General features: G+C 51.9%; 1 protein-coding gene across 5 annotated transcripts in view; it reads left to right on the top strand.

Annotated features, from left to right (window-relative positions):
* LOC140735733 (OTU domain-containing protein 7B-like) overlaps positions 1 to 25,167 on the top strand; it is a 33,086-nt gene extending 7,919 nt beyond the window's left edge. For 2 of the 5 annotated variants that reach the window (XM_073061163.1, XM_073061165.1), the window contains exons 2-14: positions 4,826 to 4,923; positions 6,704 to 6,895; positions 7,371 to 7,541; positions 11,687 to 11,902; positions 12,169 to 12,270; positions 12,385 to 12,512; positions 14,377 to 14,489; positions 15,857 to 15,892; positions 16,377 to 16,504; positions 17,025 to 17,174; positions 18,301 to 18,415; positions 20,079 to 20,163; positions 22,685 to 25,167. In XM_073061163.1, the coding sequence (XP_072917264.1) occupies positions 6,811 to 6,895; positions 7,371 to 7,541; positions 11,687 to 11,902; positions 12,169 to 12,270; positions 12,385 to 12,512; positions 14,377 to 14,489; positions 15,857 to 15,892; positions 16,377 to 16,504; positions 17,025 to 17,174; positions 18,301 to 18,415; positions 20,079 to 20,163; positions 22,685 to 23,908 (2,553 nt within the window). In that variant the 5' untranslated portion in view covers positions 4,826 to 4,923; positions 6,704 to 6,810 and the 3' untranslated portion in view covers positions 23,909 to 25,167. Of the gene's footprint in view, positions 1 to 3,902; positions 4,027 to 4,825; positions 4,924 to 6,703; positions 6,896 to 7,370; positions 7,542 to 11,686; positions 11,903 to 12,168; positions 12,271 to 12,384; positions 12,513 to 14,376; positions 14,490 to 15,856; positions 15,893 to 16,376; positions 16,505 to 17,024; positions 17,175 to 18,300; positions 18,416 to 20,078; positions 20,164 to 22,684 lie in introns of those variants that run through there. The other 3 variants (XM_073061164.1, XM_073061166.1, XM_073061167.1) reach the window with 3 other exon arrangements.

The raw sequence follows: 25,167 nt of genomic DNA on the forward strand, positions 1-25,167 counted from the left end.
GGGGACGGGTCTGTCACTGTGTAACACCGGGGTGCGGTACCGGTGGGGACGGGTCTGTGACTGTATAACACCGGGGTGCGGTACCGGTGGGGACGGGTCTGTCACTGTATAACACCGGGGTACGGTACCGGTGGGGACTGGTCTGTCACTGTATAACACCGGGGTACGGTACCGGTGGGGACGGGTCTGTCACTGTATAACACCGGGGTACGGTACCGGTGGGGACTGGTCTGTCACTGTATAACACCGGGGTACGGTACCGGTGGGGACTGGTCTGTCACTGTATAACACCGGGGTACGGTACCGGTGGGGACGGGTCTGTCACTGTATAACACCGGGGTACGGTACCGGTGGGGACAGGTCTGTCACTGTATAACACCGGGGTACGGTACCGGTGGGGACGGGTCTGTCGCTGTGTAACACTGGGGTACGGTACCGGTGGGGACGGGTCTGTCACTGTATAACACTGGGGTACTGTACCGGTGGGGATGGTCTGTCACTATATAACACCGGGGTACGGTACCGGTGGGGACGGGTCTGTCACTATATAACACCGGGGTACGGTACCGGTGGGGACGGGTCTGTCACTGTGTAACACCGGGGTACGGTACCGGTGGGGACGGGTCTGTCGCTGTATAACACTGGGGTATGGTACCGGTGGGGACGGGTCTGTCACTGTATAACACTGGGGGACGGGTCTGTCATTGTTGAAGTCTGGGGTACAGTACTGGTTTGGGCAGACCTGTTATTGATATTTATTATTTGCAGTTCATAATTTGTTTACAGTTCCTGTTCTATGGATTTGCTAGGTATGTCCGCAGTTAAAGAATCTCGGGGTTTTATGTGGTGACATGTATGTACGCTGATAATAAATTTTACTCTGGTCTTTGTATGATACTGGAGTATAGTAACAATATGGAAGGATCTGTCCCTGTATGACACTGGGGTACATTGCTGGTTCTGCAATCTTTTCCACGTTTGGAGTCTAATTCTTCAAGCTGCCCCTTGGGCCCGGCTGAAGCCCGTGCACTGAGTGCCAGTATGGGGCTGCTGCTGGACGGAGGCCCATCACCTCTCCCAGAAGCTCAGTGACACTGACACGTCTTGCATTGGGAATGTTTGCTTAAGTTAAATTTGCTCTCAGGGAGTGGCAATGACACAAGTGGGAGCGTCTGGTACTCCCTCTGCCCCGTACTAACCTCGCCCTTGGCTGTCTGCTGTGCATAGAACACATTTTTAATGTTGTTGCTACAACTGATACTCAGTTTAACAGCTTGATTTCCTCTCATGCTGCTCCCGCCCCCCCCCCCCCCCCACCCGATGTTTGAGGTCACCCCTCCCTCCTTATCTCAGGCTTCATCAGCTTTTGCTGGCTGTGGTATGTGCCGGCCGCCTGTGTCACGCCTCAGTCAGGCTGCCTCTGACTCAGTCCGTGTAAATGCTGCCTGTGTTCAGATGCTGATGGCAGGGGTGGTGTGTCAGCTCTCAGCCAGTGGCCAGGGCAGGGTTGTGACCTATTCCTCTTCAGAGGGAAGGGCAAAGGGTTTTTTCTTCCACCTGATCTGTAAGATGTGGTGTTCGGACGGGGGTGGATGTCCGTGTGCACTGAACAGACCTGCTGAAATCCCCAAGACAGCTCAGTGGCAGATTAAAGCACTGCCTCCAAATGCCAGAGACCGGGGTTCGATCCCAGCATTCGCCGTAGTTTGCGTGTTCTTGGCGGGTTAATTGCTCCCCGGTGTGTGGGTGAGGGGTCGAACCTGGTGTGGGAGTCGATAGGAAAGTGGTAGTAATGTTTCACAGCGCCAGTGATCTGGGTGCAATTCCTGCTGCTGTTCGTAACGAGCTTGTACGTTCTCCCTGTGACCACGTGGGAGTCCTCCGGGGGCTTCAGTTTCCACCCACAGTCCAAAGCCGGGGTGGGGGGGGGGGGGGTTGGTTAAGGTTAATAAGTATGTGCATGTTATGTTAGTAGTCAGAGTTACAGGCTGCCTCTAACCACATCCTTCGACTGTGTTGGTCACTGCATTTCACTGTTCCAATGTATGTGTGACAAATCTAATCTTTAATGTCAATGGGTAACATGGTCTGTGTGGGCTGAAGGGCCTGTTCTTCCCCCCACCCTGCCAAGGAACATAAACAAGAGGCAGTGCTCTGTCAACCCCACCTCTCTACATTCCTGCCAGCGTTCTTGACATTCCTGCGGTGATCTGAGCCATATCCCAATGCTGGGCACTGAGAACTGTCCCCTGTGCCTCTCCCGTCTGTCTCTGCTGAAGCCAGGCTGGTAACCAAGGATTTAATGATTAGCTCGAAACACTGTGAACTCGCTTCTTGTCAGTCTGAGGATCTGCTGGGGGGGAGGGGCAGCCCACAAGTGTCGCCACAACTCGCTGGCCCTGGAACGTGGGAGGAAACCCACACTGTCCGTGGGGAGAACGTGCAAACTCCTTACAGACACTGGCGCTGTTACATCAGCCACTGTGCCACAGGTTCAGTCAGGCCTGGGCCTCCCTCCTCTCCCCACGTTGTCAGTCCCCCCTCTCTGGTAATGCTGCCTGCATTAGAGAGCATGTCCTATGAGGACAGGCTGATCGATCTAGGGATTTTCTCTTTGGAGTGAAGGACGATGAGAAAGGTGACTTGATCGAGGTGCTCAAGATGATAAGAGGCATAAATTGAGTTGACAGCCAGGGGCTTGTTCCCTGGACAGAAGTGGCTAATACAAGGGGTCATAACGTTCGAGTGATTTTTGGGTTTAGGTCATTTACATTTAGCAAATGGCTTTGGCCACCTGTCTTCCGTTCCTTGACAATGCATTGTTACTAACTAAATCCACAATACATTGTCAATGGACAGAAGACTGGTGGCCAGAAAGAGAGTTACTGGTAGATACAAAGCAGCTTCTTTATTCAACAAAACAAGGTACAGCAGGCATCATATGGAGATGGTTTCAGTGGAAAGGTCTGCTGGCCCAACGTGGGGCTCAATATTTATTTTGAGAAAGGGCAGTTCCATATTTACTAGTACAAACTTCACACCCTCTGATCGGCATCCGTCCCACCGGTGCTAGCAGCATCTGGACTGGGCTGTTAGGAAATGCGTTGTTACGGACTGAATCCACAATACATTGCCAAGGAACGGAGACTGATGGCCAAAGCCATTTGCTAAATGTAAATGACCTAAACCCAAAAATCACTCTTAACAAGGTGGTTGGCTTCCCTCCCATCCCTCCTGCCATACGTTCCTGCAAAGATAGTTTATTTTTACACAGAGAGTGGGAGGCATGTTGAACACTCTGCTAGGAGGTTCATGTACTTCAGGGACGTTTAAGAGACTCGGATAGGCACACAGGTGATTGAAAAACAGAGGATTTTGTGGGAGGCAAGGGTTAGATTGATCTTACAGTAGATTAAAAGGTCAGCACCACATTGTGGGCTGAAGGGCCTGTCCTGTGCTGTACTGTTCTGTTTTTTAGTTTCCTGAGGAGGGAGTGAGTCAGGAGAATGGGCTAGAAAGGGAATGGAATGGCGGAGCAGTCTCGATGGGCCAAACAGCCTAATTCTTCTCCTGTGCCTTTCGGTCTATGGTCAGAAACAAGGCGAACATAAAGGTGCAGTGAGGATGAAAGAGGTGGTGCGTAGTGCTCTGTTGCTGAGGTTGGGTTAGGATTGGGCGCAGTGGTGAGCAGAGAGAGGCAGGCACGGATGTGGTGGGCTGAAGAGCAACTTTCTGTGCTGAACGGCAGCTGTAACAGCAGTGATGTGCGTACATTGAGGGAGGGGTGTAGAGTGGGGAGCAGGTGGGAGGGGTGTCGCTGCCATCTCCCAGCTCTCGTACTGGTGAGGAGTGGCAGTGTGGCATCAGTTTAAAGTTTGTTTGTGCGGTGTTTGTTCACAGGTGGGGTGGCGCGGTCCGAGCACTGACCGTAAAACAGCCGTGACCGGCACAGACTGAGATCGGGAGCAGGCTGACTGGTGGGGTGTTGCCAATCTGTGTCCAGTCTGCAGTGATCCCACAGGTCTGGTAAAGTGTGTGTGTGTCTATCTATGTGCTTTACCACTTACCTTCTCCCCTCTCCCATGGTATTTGTCCGCTGCCTGGGAATGTTACCCCAGCCCCTTTCCAGTTGTTCCCCCACAACCCTCAGTGATTCCCTCTCCCAGCCACCCATCCCAGTGTCCCACCAGTCGCTTGATGAAGCTTTGAAGTTAATACCGGTTTCCCCCCGCTATTCGAAGGTAGAGCGGCCCTATGAAACCGTTTGTAAGCCGAAATGTCGTAAAGCAAAGAAGCAATTACCATTAATTTATATGGGAAAATTTTTTGAGCATTCCCAGACCCAAAAAATAACCTACCAAATCAAACCAAATAACACATAAAACCTAAAATAGTACTAATACATAGGAAAAGCAGGAACGATATGATAAATATACAGCCTATATAAAGTAGAAATACTGTATGTAGTACATATATTGTTTGCAGTTTCACTTATCAAAATCAGGAAGGCAGCGAGCCAAAATCGATTTGGAGAAAAAAAATCGGCACGTACACACATGCGCACACAACTGCCCGCACAAGGCTTCACGGTCATGGTAGTCTTTCTAGGGGTAAACACATGTATAAAGTGGGCATCTTTTTTTCGAAAAAGTGAAAATCCTCTTTGGTTAGCGAAAACAGGTACTAAAGTAGGTCTTTCATAACAGCGAGCTGTCGTAAAGCGAACATTTGAAAAACGGGGGCCACCTGTAGCTCCCTGTAAATTGTGAGTGTAGTTGTGGATGGGTGGCCGCTCGGTTTTTCTGACTCTCTCTTCTCCTTCCAGACGGGCTGCGATCACCTTGGAGGAGGGTTCTGTGATGACGCCCTAGAGTGTCGAGGAGACCCCTCGGTGGTCGGCTGGCTCAACCTCACCGTATCATGGTATGTGAGGCCACATCCTATTCTTCTCTGCCCCCCCCCCCCCCCCCTCCGTCTGTTGGACACTCGGATGAGGCTGGGGTCTGCCCCGGTATGGTATCGAATGTAAAGAGCCCAAACCCTTCAGAGATCTCCGCGTTTCCCATGCCCTTGTGCACAGTGATACAGGCCCTTCGGACTATGATGCTTGTCTAGCTAATTAAACTCCTTACTAATGTAATCCCTTCTACCTGCAGAGAGCCCATCTCTTCACCATCTCTGCATGTTCAGGTGTGGTATACCCGTTTTCCTTACCTGGGCTCTCTGCTCCCAGTGGGGTTTAGGCCTTTGATGACCTCCCGTCTCCATTGTCCTCGGGAGTCAATGGTCTGGTTGGAGTTAGAACCACAGAACATTACGGCACAGAAACAGGCCTTTTGGCCCTTCTTGGCTGTGTCGAACCATTTTTCTCCTCAACACTTCTGCAGTCCATTGCATCTGCTGTACAGGGGATTCCCTATACAGCTTTACCAGAGCCCTTGTTGGCCAGCCTTGCCCATCTCCACCTCTCTTGACGAGAACGTATGGTTGGACTTTGAGAGGCGTACCTCTTATATGCCTGAGTGCTATCTCCCTTCACCTCCAACCTGGCAGCACATTCCACGCACCCACCACCCTCTGTAAAAAAAAAAAAAAAAAAAAAAAAAAAAAACTTGCCCTCCCCTCTCGCCTTCAATGCATACCCTCTAGTGTCAGACTGAAGGGAAAAGGAACTGGCCGTCTACCCTATCTCTACCTCTCATATTCTTAAAAAACCCCTATCAGGCGTCCTTCAGCCCCTGCCACTCTGGAGAGCACAACCCAAGTTTGTCCGACCTGGTTCGAGCTGATAGGAAGGTGACGGCAGCTCAAATAACCACACATGACAACAGTGGTGCGCGGAAGAGCATCTTTAAATGCACAACACATTGAACTTTGAAGTGGACGGGCCACAGCAGCAGGCCATACCGGGTTCCACTCCTGAAGCAGCTTTGTTAGATGCACTCCTGTTTCTAATACAGTGGCCACTGAGTGTATCTTCAACTAGTAAAGGCAAGCTTGCTGCATGCTTTCATCAGCACCCGCTCAATCTCCCCTTTGTCCTCCATCTCCAACCCCATCCCTTCTGCTCGAGAGTCTGAACGCCCCTCGTCGGTGACACCTTGTGGCTCCAGAGTCCCAGGTTCGATGCTGATCTGCAGTGGATCCTCTGCATTCTCCCCATGGCGGCTTAGGTTTCTCCTGGTGCTCCGTTTTCCTCAAATGTCCCAGTAATGTGCAGCCTGGTGTGCCAACCAGCTGCTGCGATTGGTTCTCTCCCCTTCCCGCTGGTGTGTGGGTCTGAGGGAAGTTGACAGTAATGTGAGTAAATTGAAAGATGATGCTTAGATAGCAGGCTGATGGTTGGCACCGGACTTGGTCACCTGAGGGGCCCATTTGGTGCTGGGTCACTCTTTCGTTAGTTGCTGGCTTTTCTCTGACACCCTGGACATGGGTGGTTGCCCTGAGGACTGTCTCATAGGCCTACCCCAGTTCTGGGAGATCGGCCTGCCAGCATTGAATTATAGGACAACACGCCACCTCCCCATACCCCATCCACTGGGAACTGATCCAGTGGTCAGTCCAGACTCCAAAGTGCCTGATTCCTGATCTGTCTCTCTCCTCCCGTCCCCCATCCCTGGCTCTCTCTCCCCCTCCCCACCCCACCCCCTGGCTCTACCTCTCTCCCCCCTCTCCCACTGCTCTCCTCTCTGCACCTTTCCAGTGATCTGCCGCATGGAAGATCCCACAGGCTGTCCTGCGGGTGATGGATTGACCTCTGACCTGTCCAGATGCAGAGCTGGCCAATGAGCAGTAGGACTTCATGATCACATGACTGTCGACATGGATACCGTCCTGTCAGACTTCGTTCGCTCAACGGGAGCGGAGCCCGGATTGGCTCGGGATCTGCTCGAAGGTGAGAGGGGATTTCTGTGATGCTGGGCTCTTCCCACCGGCCTGTGTCAGTTCCCAATTTAACCTGCAGCTCAGAGCCCTGTATCCATGCTGTGATAATTCCAAACATTATCCCTATCCCAATACCAAACCTAACCAACACCTCCCTCTCACCCTGTATCCCAATACCAAGTTTATCCAATGTCTCCTCTTTTCTCCCTATGTTCTAGTCAGTCCCAATCTCCTGCCACCTCTCTTTCCCTCATTCCCAAAATGCTTCTGTTCCTGTATCCCAAATTCACAACCTTGTTTTTTGTATTCCAATTCTCCATCTCCTTTCTCACTGTGTCTATGTTCCCCTCCTGCTTATCCCTGCTGGTGTCCTGATCACCCTAATGTACCCTGGTCCTTCAGAACCACTTCCAATGATGTTCCCTCTCCTTCGCTGATTTTCCCCTCACCAGCTGCCACTGTGACGTCTCCCGTTTTCCCTACAGGCAAGAACTGGGACCTGACGGCAGCTCTCAGTGACTTCGAGCAGCTCCGGCAGGTGAACGCCGCCAGCCTGCCGTCCGCGTTCAACGAGGCCCGTGGGCTCAGGGCGCTGGACAAGGAGGCCCCGCGGCCACTGAGGCCCACGCTGCAGCGGTCCGAGGAGGCTGGTCAAGGTGAGGGTGAAGCTTCGGGTTTAGGATCGGTGGGGGGAGAGAGGGAGTGGGAGCATTTGTTGATATCACCTCTGCTGCTTGTAGTGGCTCCTCCCATTCACTAAGGAGTATGACGTTGGGACAGGCATCATCCCCTCCTGATCAATCAGTGAGGCTGTTTCCCCTGCTTCCACACCGCTGCCTGTTCTCCCCTCTCCCTGACCCACTCCTAAATGAATTCCCAGCTTTGGGGTGTTGGGTGACAGAAGAAAATTCCTGTCCATTCAGAATCACCTGGGATACGTTGTGAAATCTGTTTTGCGCAGTAGTACGTAATAGAAAATCTACAATTTATAATAAGTATGTATTTTTTTAAAAAGCAGAAAGCCATGCAAAAAGAGGGGTAAAACATTAGTGAGGATTCAGGGTCCGTTCAGAAATCTGATGGCGGAGGCAAAGAAGCTTTTCCTGAAATGTTGAGTTGTGTGTACTTGCCGGGTGATAGCAATGAGAAGAGGTCATGGCCTCGTGCCATGATGGGAGTCCGTAATCATAGGTGCAATCTTCTTGAGGCATCACCTTTCGAAGGTGTCCTCGATGCTGAGGAGGTTAGTGCCCATGATGGAGCTGACTGAATTTACGACTTTCTGCAGCCTTTTCTGTGCATTGCCCTCGCCCATTACCAGATGATGATGTACCAGGTAGCATTTTGTTTCACAAGCATACCCTTTTTTTTGTGCCTGAACTTGTGTGCCCCCTTCTTCCGCACAATGAGAGATGTTCCCTAAGCAGCTCCCCTTGGGTTAGGGTCCTGGGTCCAGACATTTTGCTGGTTCAGTTGTGCCCAACCTTCCTTCATTGGGTAGGAATATTCGCTGAAGCCGGCACGAAATTCAGTTCCATTCACCACTCCTTGGGCAAATCTCCCATCACAGTAAAGACCTGGGTAATATTTGGGCATGGCTTGCTAAGTGGCAGAATTAGGTTTATTATCATTGACTTTTGTCTTTTATGGCTTTATGGCCAGGATCAAAGGCAATACAAAGACAGGAGGGAGGGGTATGTAATATTGAGGAAGCAGGGAGTCTGCAGAAGGACTTGGACAGATTAGGAGAATGGGCAAAATATTGGCAGATGGAATTTGTTGTGGGGAAGTGTATGGTCATGCACTTTGGTAGAGGGAATGACAGCGGAGACTATTTTCTAAGTGAGCTGAAAATTCAAATATTCAAGGCGCAAAGGGACTTGGGAGTCCTTGTGCAGGACTCCTAAAGGTTGCGTCAGTGTAAGAAAGGCAAATGCAATTTATTTTGAGAGGACTAGGATTACAAGAGCAAGAATGTGAGGCTAAGGCTTGATAAGCCAGTTGGTCAGACTTCACTTGGAAGTCTGAGGAGTTTTGCACCCCTCATCTAAGAAGGGTGTGCTGGCATTGCTGGGGTCCAGAGGAGAATGATCCCGGGAGTGAAAAGGTTAATGTTTAAGTAGCATCAGACAGCTCTGGGACTGTACTCACTGACATTCCTGCCAACACGTACATTTACACTACATGCTGCATCCCGCAAAGGAAACAGTATTATGAGGGACCCCACGCACCCCTCATACAATCTCTTCTCCCTGTTGCCGTCTGGGAAAAGGCTCCAAAGCATTCGAGCTCTCACGACCAGACTATGTAACAGTTTCTTCCCCCAAGCTATCAGACCCCTCAATACCCGAAGCCTGGACTGACACCTTGCCCTACTGTCCTGTTTATTATTTATTGTAATGCCTGCACTGTTTTTGTGCACTTTATGCAGTCCATTGTAGGTCTGTAGTCTAGTGTAGCTTTCTCTGTGTTGTTTTTTTACATAGTTCAGTCTAGTTTTTGTACTGTGTCATGTAACACCACGGTCCTGAAAAACGTTGTCTCATTTTTACTGTGCACTGTACCAGCAGTTATGGTGGAAATGACAATAAAAGTGACTTGACTTGAAGTTCAGAAGAATTGGGGGGGGGGGGGGGCGGGTAGGAATCTCATTGAAGCTTATGAAATATTGAAAAGTGGATGTGGAGAGGAGGTTTACAATATTCTAGGACCAGAGGGCACAGCCTCGGAATAGAAGGATGTCCCATTAAAAGAGAAATCAGGAAATTCTTTAGCCAAAGGGTGTTAAGTCTTTGGAATTCATTGCCGCAGATGTCTGTGGAGGTCAAGTCATTAAAGTGGAAGTTGACGGGGAAAGCAGGAGAATGGGGCTAAGAGGGATTAAATTTAAAAATCAGCCATGATGGAAAAGTGGAGCAGAGTGGGTGCATCGTTTTCCCTAATCCTGCTCCTATATCTCATGTCTTTCCGAGCACTCACCATTCAGAAATATATATCAGCCGTTTCTTCGCTGGGGTCTAAATTCTGGGAACACCCCAGGACTGTGTGGGAACACCTTCCCCATCTGGGGATGGTTGCAGGAGTTGGTTCATCCCCACTCAGGCAATAAATGCCTACCTTCCAAATGAAGCCCAGAACTTTGGAGATGAGGAGGGGGAGCTCATTAAAAAGAAGCCTCCTCAGACACGTGTTACAGTTGGACACGTGCTCTCCTCCTTAAGGAGAGTCCCACCCTTAGTGATGATCTCTCCCCACCCCAGGAGTTAACCCAGAGGACCTTCACCAAACTGTATCGCACACCCTCTGTAAATAAGGGGCCGGTAGCCTGTTCAAGGACAGAGATGTGTGTTCTATAGATCTGCAGCGGAGAGTATATTGACTGGCTGCATCACAACCTGGTATGGAAACACCAATGCCCTTGAACAGACAATCCTCCATCCAGGTCATGCTTTGTTCTCGCTGCTGCAATCAGGAAGAAGGTACAGGAGCCTCAGGACCCACACCGCCAGGTTCAGGAACAGTTATTTCCCTTCAACCATCAGGCTCTTCAACTCACTCGCCCCACCACTAAACTGTTACCTATGGACTTTTCATCCTGAACATGGACTGTATATTGAATTTAAAATGCAGCCTTGGGCAATAGGTTTCTAGAGCTGCAAACAGCAGTTTATTGAAAAACCAGACGGTGCTGATGAACATTCACTTTGGGTGCCAAGAGTGTGGGTGCAAAGAAAGGGGTGTGAAAGTTCTATGTCATTCAGAGGAAGCATTGTAGAATTGTCCTTTGATCTTCAGCATGTATTGGGTCGAGCAGGCCTCTTCCTCTGAAAGTGTCTCAGTATTATGCCTGCTAGTAAACCAGGTTATGTCCACTGGCTTCAGTCACTCTCTCTGGTGACTTTGTTCACGTTACAACAAGCTGAAGGTCTGTGCAACTTACCGTTTAGAAGCAATTCTCAACAGATAGAAATTTGCAACGTGCACTCCTTCAAAACATCCCAGATCACAGGAACTAACAGAACAAAACCTTCTATAGATGTGCGGTGGAGAATATATTGACTGGTTGCATCATGAAACACCAATCCACTTGCACAGAAAATCCTCCAAAAAGTAGTGGATACGGCCCAGTCCATCATGGGTACAGCCCTCCCCACCAATGAGCGCATCTACGCGGAGTGCTGTCGCAGGAAAGCGGCATCCATCATCGAGGACCCCCACCACCCAGACCATGCTCTCTTCTCACTGCTGCCATCAGGAAGAATGTACAAGAGCCTCAGGACTCGCACCACCAGGATCAGGAACTCTCAACCATCAGGTTCTTGAACTAAAAGAGATAGCTTCACTCGCTCCGTCACTGAACTGATTCTACAACCCATGGACTCACTTTCAAGGACCCTTCATCTCATGTTCTTAATATTTATTGTTTATTTATTTTATATTTACACAGTTTGTGTCTTCTGTACACTGGCTGTTGGACCATCCTGCTGGGTGCAGCTTTTCATTCATTCTGTTGTGTTTCTTGGACTTGCTGTGAATGCCCACACGAAAACAAATCTCAGCGTTGCATTTTAATAATACATTGACTTTGAACTATGAGAGGCCAAGGGGCTAGTAGGGACAAGGAGGGTGTTGCAGAGTTAGGAGTTGAGCTGGGTGAAGGTTATGAGGGGTCGATGAGAGGCAGGAGAGACTGTGAAGAAGATGGCAAGGAAGGTTGAGGTGAATGATCTGCAGGGGAGCAGGTGGGAGGGAGAGGAGCTGCATCCTACCCCCTGTAACCCCGGTCTCTGATCCGATGCAGAGAAACGTCTGGCCCGGGGCATCTCGCACGCCAGCTCGAGCATCGTGTCACTGGCTCGCTCCCACATGTCCAGCAATGGCAGCAGTGAGCACTCGCTGGAGACGCCTGTCTGCACCTTCCAGCTGCCCGACCTGACCGTGTACCGTGAGCAGTTCCGTAGCTTCATCGAGCGCGACCTCATCGAGCAGAGCATGCTGGTGGCCCTCGAGCAGGCGGGTAAGAACACTGCGGTCCTGCACCCCCCCACTGGGCTCTCTTCTCTTCTGCTGGTGTTTGGAAGATATGAGGGGGGGAGATGGGGTTGTGAAGAGAGGCAGAAAAGATGGGGAGGGGCTGCGCAGGGAATAATGGGGGAATGATAGAGTGGGAGGTGGATAGTGGTGAGGAGGGTGAGGCAACTCGTGAGATGTTTTGGGCTGTTCAGAAGTGGGGGTGCTGACATTATTGCTTTGATTATCTACCCCTTGCGCCCGTCCCCACAGGTCGGCTGAACTGGTGGGCACACGTGGACGCGGGCTGCCAGCGCCTTCTCCCTCTGGCCACGACCGGCGATGGTAACTGCCTGCTTCACGCCGCCTCCCTGGGTGAGTGGCCCTCCCTCCTTCACCCCCACCACAACGTCCGCGCCAGCCCGCTCTGGAGCGCCCGAGGCGACCCCGCCGGTGGGGATGTGTAATCACCCGGTGTTTTGTTTGCAGGGATGTGGGGGTTCCACGACCGGGACCTGATGCTGCGCAAAGCCCTGTACACCACCATGGGGAAAGGGGCAGAGAAGGAGGCACTGAAGAGACGGTGGCGATGGCAGCAAACACAACAAAACAAAGAGGTAACTGCAGTAACTTAACCCCAGCCCAAAAACATACCGTAGATTCCGGATTATAAGCCGCTACTTTTTTCCCACATTTTGAACAGCTTTGAACTCTGCGGCCTTTAATCCAGAGCGGCTAATACATGTTTTTTTTTCATGCCGCCTCGTAAACATTTTGCCTCGTAACAGTAGACCAATAAAATTGATGAGTAGTTCACAGAGGTCCAATGAAATTGTACGATAAATCAAGCGCACTTTCACAATTAAATTATTGTAAATCAGTCATTTGTACTCACCCTCATCAACATGGAAAATACTCGAAGAAAAGCAAGACCCGAGCGCGTCAGACCCGATTAGACCCGATCGCGTTACGCAAGCGCGTCAGACCCGATTAGACCCGATCGCGTTACGCAAGCGCGTCAGACCCGATTAGACCCGATCGCGTTACGCAAGCGCGTCAGACCCGAGCGCATCAGACCCGATTAGACCCGATCGCGTTACGCAAGCGCGTCAGACCCGAGCGAAAACGCTGCTTTTAAGTTAAAGGCGATCAATAACTTTTCCTGGTAGGCTGCAGTATATATATTTTTACCAGTCGCTAGGAGATATTGGAATGTTGTTCGTGCTGTTCAGTAAAAAAGTATATGCAATGTAATTTGTGTTACCGATACGTATGTATATTTAAAAGTAGCGGTGCGGCCTAAAATCCGGTGCGGCCTTTACAATTAAAAAATTGATTTTATTTCTAAAATTAGAGCCAGCGGCTTTTAATCAGGTGCGCTCTGTAGTCCGGAATCTACGGTAATTTAAATACACCCAGTGGCCTGGCCTCCCTAGCCAACTGTGGCAAAGAATTCCACAGATTCACCACCCCCTGTAAAGAATTTCCTCTTCATCTCTGTTCTAAAGACATCTATTCTGAGGCAGTGCGCTCTGGTCTTAGACTGTCCCACTGTAGAAAGCATCCTCTCCATGTCCATTCTATCAAGGCCTTTCAATATCCAAGCGATCCCTTCTCATTTTCACAGCGAGGACAGGTCCAGAGTGATCAAACACCCCTCGGACATTAACCTCTTCATTCCTGTAATTACGGAGCAGAAGGAACTGTGGATGGCAGAGATCTCTTGCCAAGACGTGAGAGCAATTTCATGAGTTGACCCCTCCTCCTTCTAAACTTTCTTACAACCTTATGACCATCGTGTCTTAGAGAAGACAGGGTAGATGCTGAGATATTTCCACTGGTGGGAGAGCTTCAAATGAGGGGACAGGGTTATTAGGAGGCAATTTAGAAATAAGATGTGCTGGAAGTTCGTGTAGAGGGAGGAGAATCTGTGTAATTCTCGACAATATGAGCCATTGTGTATGTTTAATGTGGTGGTTTTAGTAAAAGTGTCGAAGGTTACAGGGAGAAACAGAAGTGAGAGAGATTGTCAGAGTAGCAGTTGGCTCAATCCTTTGAAAGCACCAGCAACCCAGGTTCAACTTGCACCACTGTCTGTAAGGAGTTTGTACATTCTCCCCATAACCACCTGGGTTTCCTTTGAGTGCTCTGGTTTCTTCCCATCTTCCCAGAGATGTACGAGTTTGTAGGTTAATTGATTCCATGGGTTTAATTGGGGGCATGTCTCATTGGGCCAGAAGTTACCATGCTGTATCTCTGTATATAAAAAATAATCAGTGAATGAAGGAACAGACTTGATGGGCTGAATGGCCCAATTCTGCTCCTATATCTAATGGTCTTATTCTCTTCATTCCACCCATGAACCCTGTCTGTCCCATTCTCCCCCCCCCCCCCCCCCCCCCCAAACCGGCCTTTCTGTACCTCGCGGTGTGTTTCTGCTCCTGAAACCTGCGTCTTTGCCCCTCCTCCCCACCCCAACAGTCAGGCCTGGTGTACACAGAAGAGGAGTGGCAGAAGGAGTGGAACGAGCTGATCAAGCTGGCTTCCAGCCAACCCCGGGTTCACTACAGCGGCAATGGCAACGGCTGTACAGGGTAGGTAGTTGGGGGATAAGGCTGTGTACTGTGGGTGCCTTGAGAGGGACCGTCTCTTGTCCAGAATGGAGGGTCTCTCACATACTCCCTCACTCCCCTGGGGTAATGGTGCAGAGGGGCAGAGTGGTTGAACTTCCAGCCCCTTCCCATCCTGTCCTGGGGTAGCTGGAGGTGAGCTTGGAGACCATCTCTCCCGTCGCAGCAGTGTCCGGGAGGTGTGTGAGTGCAGACTCCTCCCTGCCTTTTCCGGGATATCTTTGGGGAGTGGTCGAGGGAATAAGAATCAGGTTTATTATCAATGACCTGGGTGGTGAAATTTGATGTTTTACAGCAGCAGTACAGGCCGGATGTAAAATCTGCTCTAATGTACAATAAGAAATACACTCAGTGGGCAGTTATTATGATTTTTACACCTGTACACCACGTTAATGCAAATATCTAATCAGCCAATCATGTGGCAGCAACTCAATGCACAAAAGCATGCAGACATGGTCAAGAGGTTCAGTTGTTGTTCAGACCAAACATCAGAATGGGGAAGAAATGTGATCTAAGTGGTTTTATGGTGAGGTGGTTTGAGTATCTCAGAAACTGCTGATCTCCTGGGATTTTCATGCACAACAGTCTCTAGAGTTTATAGAGAAGGTCCAAAACATGAAAAAAATATCAGTTCTGTGGGTGAAAACGCTTTGTTGATGAGAGAGGTCAGGGGAGAATGGCCAGGCTGGTTCAAGCTGACAGGAAGGCAACAGTAACTCAAATAACAACGGTGGTGTGCAGACGAGCATCTCTGAATGCACAACGTGTCGAACCATGACGTACAAACAAGCTGGGTGAAGTCAGCAGGTCGGCCAGCATCCATTGAAACATTGACTGCTCGTTTCAACCTGCTGAGTTCATCCAGCTTGTTTGTAGGTGTTGATTTGACCACAGCATCTGCAGTGTACTTTGTGTTTACTATGTCGAACCATGAAGTGGATGGGCTACAACAGCAGGAGACCACACTGGGTTCCACTCCTGTGCCCACTGATAAACAATAACTAAAAAGGAGCAAAATAGTGAGACAGGGTTCATGGACCATTCAGAAATTTGATGGCAGAAGGGAAGAAGCTGTTCCAAAAACATTGAGTGTGGATCTTCAGGCTCCTGTACCTCCTTCCTGGTGTTAGTAATGAGGAGAGAGCATGTCCTGAATGGAGAGGGTGACAGGGATCCAATAAGTGGGCTGTTATGCGGGGGATGGTGGAGATGGTGTGTGACGGAAAGATCCCTTGGACCTGGGGTGGAAGTGTTTTGAGGGAGGGCAGAGACCGCTATGGTAACCGCGTTTTGGGGAGGGGATGATGCTGACTCATGCCTCCCTCTTGCAGGAGGCTGACCACGGCGACGTTCCCTGCATTAAACAGGTGAGCCTGTGTCCTTGTTATCGTTTTCGTTGCGTTGTCTCACCGCTCAGAAAAAGAACAAGCAAACCTTCCTTACCATAGCGCCTGGCCGCTCCTTCAGTGAAGCACACAGTGCTGGGGATGTACCAGACCTTTGGGCGATATTCTCCTTGATCTCTCCCCGTCCCAGTGGAGCAAGGGTGCCTGGCCAGAGAGAGCAGGATTTACTCCCTCTGCTCTGGAAGCTGTGAGCAGACAGGGTGCAGACGGGCGGTTTTGTTGCACAGTGGGTTTGCTCCTGACCTCTACGATTGTGCCCTTGTGTAAGTAGAAGGGTCTTGAGAGAGAAAAGCAGTGTTTCTTCTGAGGGCTAGCAGAACTCAAAAGGCTGAATAGTCTCCTGCATGGGGTGGTCCTTATAGGACCTGTGGGCTGGGTCCCATCTCCTCGTACCGAGATGAAGGCCATGCCAGTACCTGTGTTAACTCGAGTATATATGTTACAGTGCGGACAGCAGCGAAGAGCCGGTCTACGAGAGTCTCGAGGAATTCCACGTCTTTGTGTTGGCACATGTGTTGCGGAGACCCATCGTTGTGGTGGCAGACACCATGCTCAGAGACTCGGGTGGAGAAGGTGAAGCTCCCTCCACACCGTCCCATCACACACAGCTGGGGTCAGACACAGAGTGAAACTCCCTGCACACTGTCCCATCACACACTCCCAGGGTCAGACACAGAGTGAAGCTCCCTCCACACTGTCCCATCACACATTCCCGGGGTCAGACACAGAGAGAAACTCCCTCCACACTGTCTCATCACACACTCCCGGGGTCAGACGCAGAGAGAAACTCCCTCCACACCGTCTCATCACACACTCCCGGGGTCAGACACAGAGTGAAACTCCCTCCACACTGTCCCATCACACACTCTCGGGGTCAGACACAGAGAGAAACTCCCTCCACACTATCCCATCACACATTCCCGGGGTCAGACACAGAGTGAAGCTCCCTCCACTCTCTCTTCGTGGCTGGGGTAGTTTTGGTAGGTGGGGAATCTGGGGAGGTGAGTTGGGCTTTGTGGAGCTGAGTTGATCTTGGGGGCTCTTGGTAGTTGCACTCCCAGTCACTAACCGTCAATGCCTGTGTTTGTTACAGCCTTTGCCCCGATTCCGTTTGGTGGCATTTACCTGCCTCTGGAGATCCCGGCAAGCAAGTGTCACCATTTACCCCTCGTGCTGGCCTACGATCAGGCCCACTTCTCCGCCCTGGTCTCCATGGAGCAGCAAGACCCCAACAAAGAGCAAGGTATCCGCTGGCGAATTGTCCTGATCCAGCCCTGCCCACAGGGGGGTCGGGGGAGCGCAGGGTGCCACCCAGAGTCTCGTGCTGGCCATTAGCGTCCAACCAAACTGGTCTGGAGTTTCAGATAGCCAAACCAAAGATGGCAGGTGTAACGATGAGATTGTGAACAAATTAGTGTGGGTGATTAGACTGAAATCCTGAATGTGCCAGGGTCTGTATGTGGCAACGGTGTCTAACCTCGGTGAAAGATGCTGTCTGGTCTGTCAGGACCATAGAGGAACATTGTTGACTAGCACATTCCAGGCTGCAGGGTTATGTGCTGAGGGACGCACTGCATCTTGGTGCAGCCACCACAAGGGCTCGCTGGGGAAGGATCACAGTGTAGAGTCTCCTGCTCCTGGACAGGGAGGGGCCAGTGAGCCCCTGAATTATTGTAGTGATGTGCAATGAGTGCCAACAGTCCTCTTGGTTGTAAAGAATGTAAGAGTGATGGCCTCCATTGGTCAATTGGAGATTGATATGTGATATGCAACCAGGGCAGTCCGATATGGCGAGCCCACCCACAGCAGAGGCTAATATTTTTTCACCAGATCGCAGGAGTTGCCAGTCAGCATTGAGCTCAAAGTAGGACTGCCTTGGGGACTCCAGCTCCAGATTTTTCCTCAAGATTATCTCCCCATGACCGGATGTAACCGCAAAGCAGCGGAGGTTTGGGATCAAAATTTTCCTTCTAGATGAGCTGCCAGCCACGGCTGATGAGCCCCATTTGCCTGAAGCGACTGATCTTAAGGTGCCAGAAATCCACCTTTGCCCCTTCTGGCAGTAGAAATGGTTCCGCTGGGCTTAGTAGCTAAACCACACGTGAAGACCCGGAGCTGGACTAGGCTGGCAGAGGCAATTTGAGACACAGAGCATTGGGAACATTTAATAGATAGTAGATCTCCATAACACCTCCCCTCCCCACTGGCTATTACAGCCTTAATGAAGCAGGAATGTAATAGAACACTCCTTAAAGCATTAAAAAATGAAAAGACATTGAATGGTTTAATTTTGTGAATAATTTATTTTGATAAAGTTTCTAACCTCTTTCCCCCTCCCCTTGCTCTCTCCCTCTTCCCCCATCCTCTAGCCGTCATCCCCCTGACTGATTCTGAACACAACTTGCTTCCAGTTCACTTCGCCGTGGACCCAGGGAAGGATTGGGAGTGGGGGCGGGACGACAACGATGAAGTCCGGCTGGCCAGGTATGTCCCTGGACCGAGGCAGCGCTCCGCTCTCCCTCTGCCAGACTGCCATTCCATCTGCCAACTGGCGCCCCTTCCCAGTGCAACATCCTGGTTCTGGGGGCAGAGCTGTGCTGGGATGTGGCTGTTGCAGTTGAACAGCCCCTACTCTGTAACATCTGGAGCTGCAAACCGTGTGCAGAGCTGTCGACAGTTTCTCTCCCCACCCCCCTCAGACACTGCTCGGCTTGCTGAATTCCTCCAGCAGATTATGTCTCACTCCAGATTCCGATCTCTGCCGACTCTGTGGCTCCAGTTTCTCTCGCATCTTGGCACTAGATCCAATGATAAACCCTCCACCCTCGAAACTCCTCCTCCTCCACAATCCCGGAATGAAATGGTTAATTTCTGCAGAATGTTGGTTGGCTCTGGGCCTATACTTGCTGGAGTTTAAAAGAGTGAGATTGATCTCATTGAAAGGTCTAATTCTACTCCTATGCCTTATGGTACTTTTAGAGTACATTTAGAGGAATTTAGAGTACAGCAGGCCCTTTTAAGAAGGAGACGTGGGACAACATCTTTGCCTCGGGGATGCTGAAGAGGCTGCGAGCTTTTGTATGCCTTCAAAGTGGGGCTGGATGAGGGGGTGGAGGGTCATGGGAGGCGAGTTTGTCTATGATCTTATGAACAGTTGTAGATTTGGTGCCTTTGTTCTTTCCCATACGACCTAGGAGACGAGATACTTGGCTCATCTCTGCCATTCCATCATGGCTGATTTATTTTCCCACCTCAAGCCCATTCTTCCATCTTCTCCCCGTAACCTTTGAAGCCCTGATTAATCAAGAGCCTATCAGCCTCCCTTTAAATATATCACCTGGCCTCCACAGCGTCTGTGGCAATGAATTCCACAAATTCACCACCCTGTGGCTAAAGAAATTCCTCCTCATCTCTGTTCTAAAGGGACGTCTTTCAATTCTGAGGCTGTGTTGTATGGACAGAGATTCTTCCAGTATTAGCAACATCCTCTCCACGTCCACTCTCCCCAAGCCTTTCGGTATTCCATGAGATTCTCTCCTCGTTCTTCTAAACTCCAACAAGTACAAGCTCAGAGTCATCAAATACATTAACGCTTAGTAAAATAGAGGGCTGTAGGTAGGCCTGGTAATTTCTGAGTGCCTGTATTGTGCTGTAGGTTTTCTATGTTTCTTTCGTTCTTGTGAAACTCCACCGCACCCACTCCAATTCCAGCACATCCTTTCTTAGATACGGGGCTCAAATTGCTCAGAATTCTCCAATTGTGGTCACTTAGATTCTTGCTTGTATATTCTAGTCCTCTCAAAATGAATGCTAACATTACATTTGCCTTCCTCACCACACACTCAACCTGCAAATTAACCTTTGGGGAATCCTGCACGAGGACTCCCAAGTCCCTCTGCACAACTTAATTTCTGAGTTAGTCCCCAGTCAGAAACAGATTCTTAACTCTTAGTTTGGAGAATTCCTTGAAGGGTTTGTTCTGTAAGGGGAATGAGGCGTTCCTCCTCATCCCAAAGGGGCGGGAGCAGTGGGGGAATGGGGTTTTCCTCCCCATCCCAGAAGGACATGGGCAGTAGGAGAGGGGGTATTTGCAGGGGGGGGGGGAGACTGTTGCTGTGTAACGGCCGCCCTGTTTTCTGTTCCTCAGTGTGACGGTTTCCCTGGAGGCGAAGCTGCATTTGCTACACTCCTACATGAACGTGACCTGGATACAGGTGGCCTGCGAGCCTCGGGTAAGGCCTGGAGCCTGTGCTCTCTCGCTTTAACCTTCCACCTACACCGTGTTGTGATCAGACCGATCCCAGTCCCCCGGCCCTGGAGCCTGTGCTCTCTCGCTTTAACCTTCCACCTACACTGTGTTGTGATCAGACCGATCCCAGTCCCCCGGCCCTGGAGCCTGTGCTCTCTCACTTTAACCTTCCACCTACACCGTGTTGTGATCAGACCGATCCCAGTCCCCCGGCCCTGGAGCCTGTGCTCTCTCGCTTTAACCTCCTCCACCCCTTCCACCTACACCGTGTTGTGATCAGACCGATCCTAGTCCCCCGGCCCTGGAGCCTGTGCTCTCTCACTTTAACCTCCTCCACCTACACCGTGTTGTGATCAGACCGATCCCAGTCCCCCGGCCCTGGAGCCTGTGCTCTCTCGCTTTAACCTCCTCCACCCCTTCCACCTACACCGTGTTGTGATCAGACCGATCCCAGTCCCCTGGCCCTGGGGCCTGTGCTCTCTCACTTTAACCTTCCACCTACACCGTGTTGTGATCAGACCGATCCCAGTCCCCCGGCCCTGGAGCCTGTGCTCTCTCACTTTAACCTTCCACCTACACTGTGTTGTGATCAGACCGATCCCAGTCCCCCGGCCCTGGAGCCTGTGCTCTCTCACTTTAACCTCCTCCACCTACACCGTGTTGTGATCAGACCGATCCCAGTCCCCCGGCCCTGGAGCCTGTGCTCTCTCGCTTTAACCTCCTCCACCCCTTCCACCTACACCGTGTTGTGATCAGACCGATCCCAGTCCCCCGGCCCTGGAGCCTGTGCTCTCTCACTTTAACCTTCCACCTACACCGTGTTGTGATCAGACCGATCCCAGTCCCCCGGCCCTGGAGCCTGTGCTCTCTCGCTTTAACCTCCTCCACCCCTTCCACCTACACCGTGTTGTGATCAGACCGATCCCAGTCCCCCGGCCCTGGAGCCTGTGCTCTCTCGCTTTAACCTCCTCCACCCCTTCCACCTACACCGTGTTGTGATCAGACCGATCCCAGTCCCCTGGCCCTGGGGCCTGTGCTCTCTCGCTTTAACCTCCTCCACCCCTTCCACCTACACCGTGTTGGGATCACAACCTCAGCCCAGACCGATCCCAGTCCACTTTCTGTTCTTGAACCTGAGCCACACACCCACAGTGATTTAGAGAGACAGCGTCAAACAGGCTCTTCCAGCACAGTGAGCCCCAGTTTAACCCTCCTAATCACGGGGGAATTTACAATGACCAGTTAACCTACTAATCGGTACGTCACGGGAGGAAACCCACGCGGTCACGGGAGCTGATGTACAAACTCCTTCCAGACAGCAATGCTAGAATTGAACTCGGAATGCTACTGTGGCATCCGAGTGTTTGGTAATATCTTCTCTCTCCCCCCACCCAGGGTGGGGGGATATAAAACCAAAGGGCATAGGTTAAGGGTGAGAGGAGGAAATTGTTTAAAAGAGACTTGAGGCCCAACTTTTCCCCTCAAAAGACCAAATGTGTTGCCAGAGGAAGTGGTAGAGGCGGGTACAGGTACAACATTAAAAAGACATTTGGACAGGTACATGAAAAGGAACAATTTAGAGAGATGTGGGCCAAGACGGGACCTCATTCCAGTCATGTATCAGTCTTTGCATGAAAATCTGCCCCTGATGTCCCTTATAAATCTCTCACCTCTGCCCTGAATCCTTTGCCTTCTTGCCTTCAGCACCCCCTCCCTAGGAAGACTTTCATCTCATGATCACGTATCTTTTTGCCCATGTTTGGCCCATTATTTCTATCATGTACTTGTACGTCTCCGAGAGGACAAGCCTCCAAACCCAATGACAAGGTTATGTTGGCTGGAGTCAGGGCTTTATGCTTTGGCTCTTGGGAGGGTCACCCATGCCAGACTAAGAGTGGTCCACCCATCCTCCAGGTTCAGTGGTTCAGCTCAGGGCTAACAACCCTGACTGGTGGAACAGATTTGTGATGAATCCTCCTACATCTGAGTGTGATGATGTTCCTGGGTCTCCAACGGGACTTGCATGGCTGACAGTTGTGAAAACTGAGACGAAGCTGCTGACCATGATGAAGGAAGCCCTGAACACTGTCAGAGATGGAGGTCCTTCATTGCTGTCCTAAATGGCAGTGGTGTCGTGGACAGAGAGACAGATGTACTTGTGTGAATACCTGTTAAATGCTATTAATGTACCTACCTCAGCCATTTCTTCTGGCAGCTCGTTCCATGTACTGGACGCCATCTGGGTCACCCCACAATCTCCCATGCCCCAGGGAATAAAGCCCCAGTCGACACAGCCTCACCTTGTACCTCAGGCAACTGCCCTTCAAGTCCAGGCTTCACTCAGTCCTAGCCATTCAGCACTCCCCACTATTCCCCAACCCCAGCCCCTGCACCCCCACCACCTCCCAGCCCTGACCGTTTGGCCCTTCCCCACCATTCTGCTCGCCTCACCCGATGTTGACCAGCCCGTGCCGGGTCTTACTTCTCAACACCTTGCCCTGCAGGCACCCCTGGCTCAGCCAGAATCGCCCAGCGCCTCGGGAGGCGACGATAGCCGATCGGTGGCAGAGTCTGACCGGGAATCCGACAAGGAATCAGTGGGCAGCGGTTCGAACGGCGGCAGCAGCGGAGGAGGAGGGGGCCGGGACAAGTGCCGCCGGGACAAGGAAACCAGGAGGGCCGAGTCGGTGGCCAACAAGCTGGGCAGCTTTGGCAAGAGCCTGGGCAGCAAGTTACGCCGCAACATGGGCTTCATGCACGGCAAGGGGGGCCAGGACAAGGCCCGGAAGAAAGGCTCGCTGAAGGGTCAGAAGGCAGGTGGGAAGGAAGGCTCGCCCCCGGGATCCGGGTCGGGGACAGAGAGCGGTCCCTGCACCAGTGATGTCCAGCTGAGCCTCAGCATCCTGCGGGCCGCCATGCAAGGCGAACGCAAGTTCATCCTGACCGGCCTGCTGAGCGCCAGTCACCGGCACCCCTTCCAGGAGGAGATGATCCAGCGGTACCTCAGTGACGCCGAGGGCCGCTTCCTGGCTGAGCAGGAGGCAGCCAGGGAGGAGGCCGACATCGCGGAAGGAGCGGGCCTCTCCCCGGCCACGGCCCCGGGCTCTCCGACCAGCCAGCTGGCCTCCAGGCTCTCGGCCCGCCCCCCGGGCCTACTGAGCATTCCCAGGCCCACCGTGATAGGGCCCGGAGCCCAGGAGACCCGGAGACAGCTGGCGGGAGGGTCCAGACCCTGCCGGGAGCGGGGCAGGGCGCTGGAGGGCGGGGCAGAGGGGGAGGATGGGGAGGTGGTGGGGGACAGGCCGGGGGAAGCGGCTCCCTGCCCAGCCCAGCCTCCAGTCCACCAGACCAAGTGCCGGCAGGCCAACTGCACCTTCTACGGGCACCCAGAGACGGGCAATTACTGCTCCTGCTGCTACCAGCGACGAGCTGCGCCGGAGGGAGCGGGACAGCCTGTCCCACCAGCTCTGAGCAGTGGGGGAGTCCCAACCTGGAGGTGTCCCGCCCTGGCCCAGCGTGTCCCCAGCAGTGGTGAGAGCCGTGGAGCAGGGTACGGCAGAAAATCCCCAGCAGCAGCGAGGAGTCCCCCGCCCACACCCCTCCTTCTTCACCCCGCCAGTTGGCATTTGAGCAGCGATGGGCGACTGGGTATGGGAGGGGTTAATTCACAGCTCCTGCCCACTCCTGCTCTCCTCCCCCCCAGGGATAACAGGTCTGAGAGGGAGTGAGCTCCCTGTGCTCTCTGGACTTCTCACCTCCGATCTCTCGGCATCCCAGCTTCCCTTCTTTTCCTTTTTCCCTCCCACTCCCTCCTTTCCCCCCCTCTGTCCGCTGACTGCCATCCTGTGTTGCTGCCAGCTGGGCTAGTCTCTCTCACCTCTGCCCCTTCCCCAACCACCCAGAATCTCCACACTCCCCCACCAAAGGCCTTTGGACTTCCAGCGTTGCCTTGGTGTGAAACAGCTGTTGCGGTTTGTCAGAGCACGGGTGGCGGTCGGTGTCTGAGTAAATACCCCCGGCCCGGTCATGGTGCAGACCCCTGGCAGAGCCTGTCCCCATGACCACTGCAAGGAGCGCCTGGAGCTGTGCTCCGCTCCCCGTCGTCGTTCCGAATTCAACTGGACTCTTGGGAGAAAGCACTGCGGGGACAGTACAGAGGGAGCGTTTAGTGGTGGTAGGGTGGGGAGTCGGAGGGAGCGGTGCATTGACAGTACTGAGGGAGCTCCCAGTCAGGGGCAGGTGGTCAGAAGGAGCAGCGCATATGTGTTGGCTGGTATGAGGGAGCGCGTGGCTGGTGGGAGCTAGACCCGAGGAAGCACTGCACTTTCAGTGTTGGCCAATATGAGGGAGCACCGTACAATCACTGTTAGCATCGAGGGAGCGCCGCACGGTCGGTGAGTGTTAACCTCACTCCTGAGGTGGGGGGGCTCCCCAAACAAACAGTTGAAGTTTTATTTAAACTTTGTTTGCAGATTTAGTGACGTGTGTGTTGGGGGAGGGGGGATGTTCCTGCCTGGGGAGGGGGGGGGCGGGGATAGTGATTGAGTGGTGGGAGGGGCGGAGCCACCAGGATAAGAGGGTATAAATATCCTGGGATTTCCTCCGCCTCTGTCCCAAATTCTCACTGCTTCTAGAACCGGGTGAATGGCGAGGATTTCTCTGTAACCATGGGGAGGGAATGCGGGGTATTTGAGTGAGAGAAAGATTCCCTATCTAGTTGCCCTGACGAGAACTGTATATTGTCACTGTATAAAGTTAATAAATTTTAATTACTCAGATGGGCATCTCAGTCCTTGCTGGCCCTCCCATGGAGGTGAGTGTTAATCTAAGAGGGACTCTGGTCTGCGACACACTCTCGAGTTGTTTTGCTTTCCTCTGTAAATTTTCAACACTGTATGTTAGAGTTAGAATGTACAGAACATAGACATTTCTCTATTCACAGTATTTTTGGAATAAACTTGAGGGGGGAACGAACCCCCGAATAAAG

The sequence above is a fragment of the Hemitrygon akajei genome, chromosome 11, assembly GCF_048418815.1.
Source record: "Hemitrygon akajei chromosome 11, sHemAka1.3, whole genome shotgun sequence".
NCBI lineage: Eukaryota > Metazoa > Chordata > Chondrichthyes > Myliobatiformes > Dasyatidae > Hemitrygon > Hemitrygon akajei.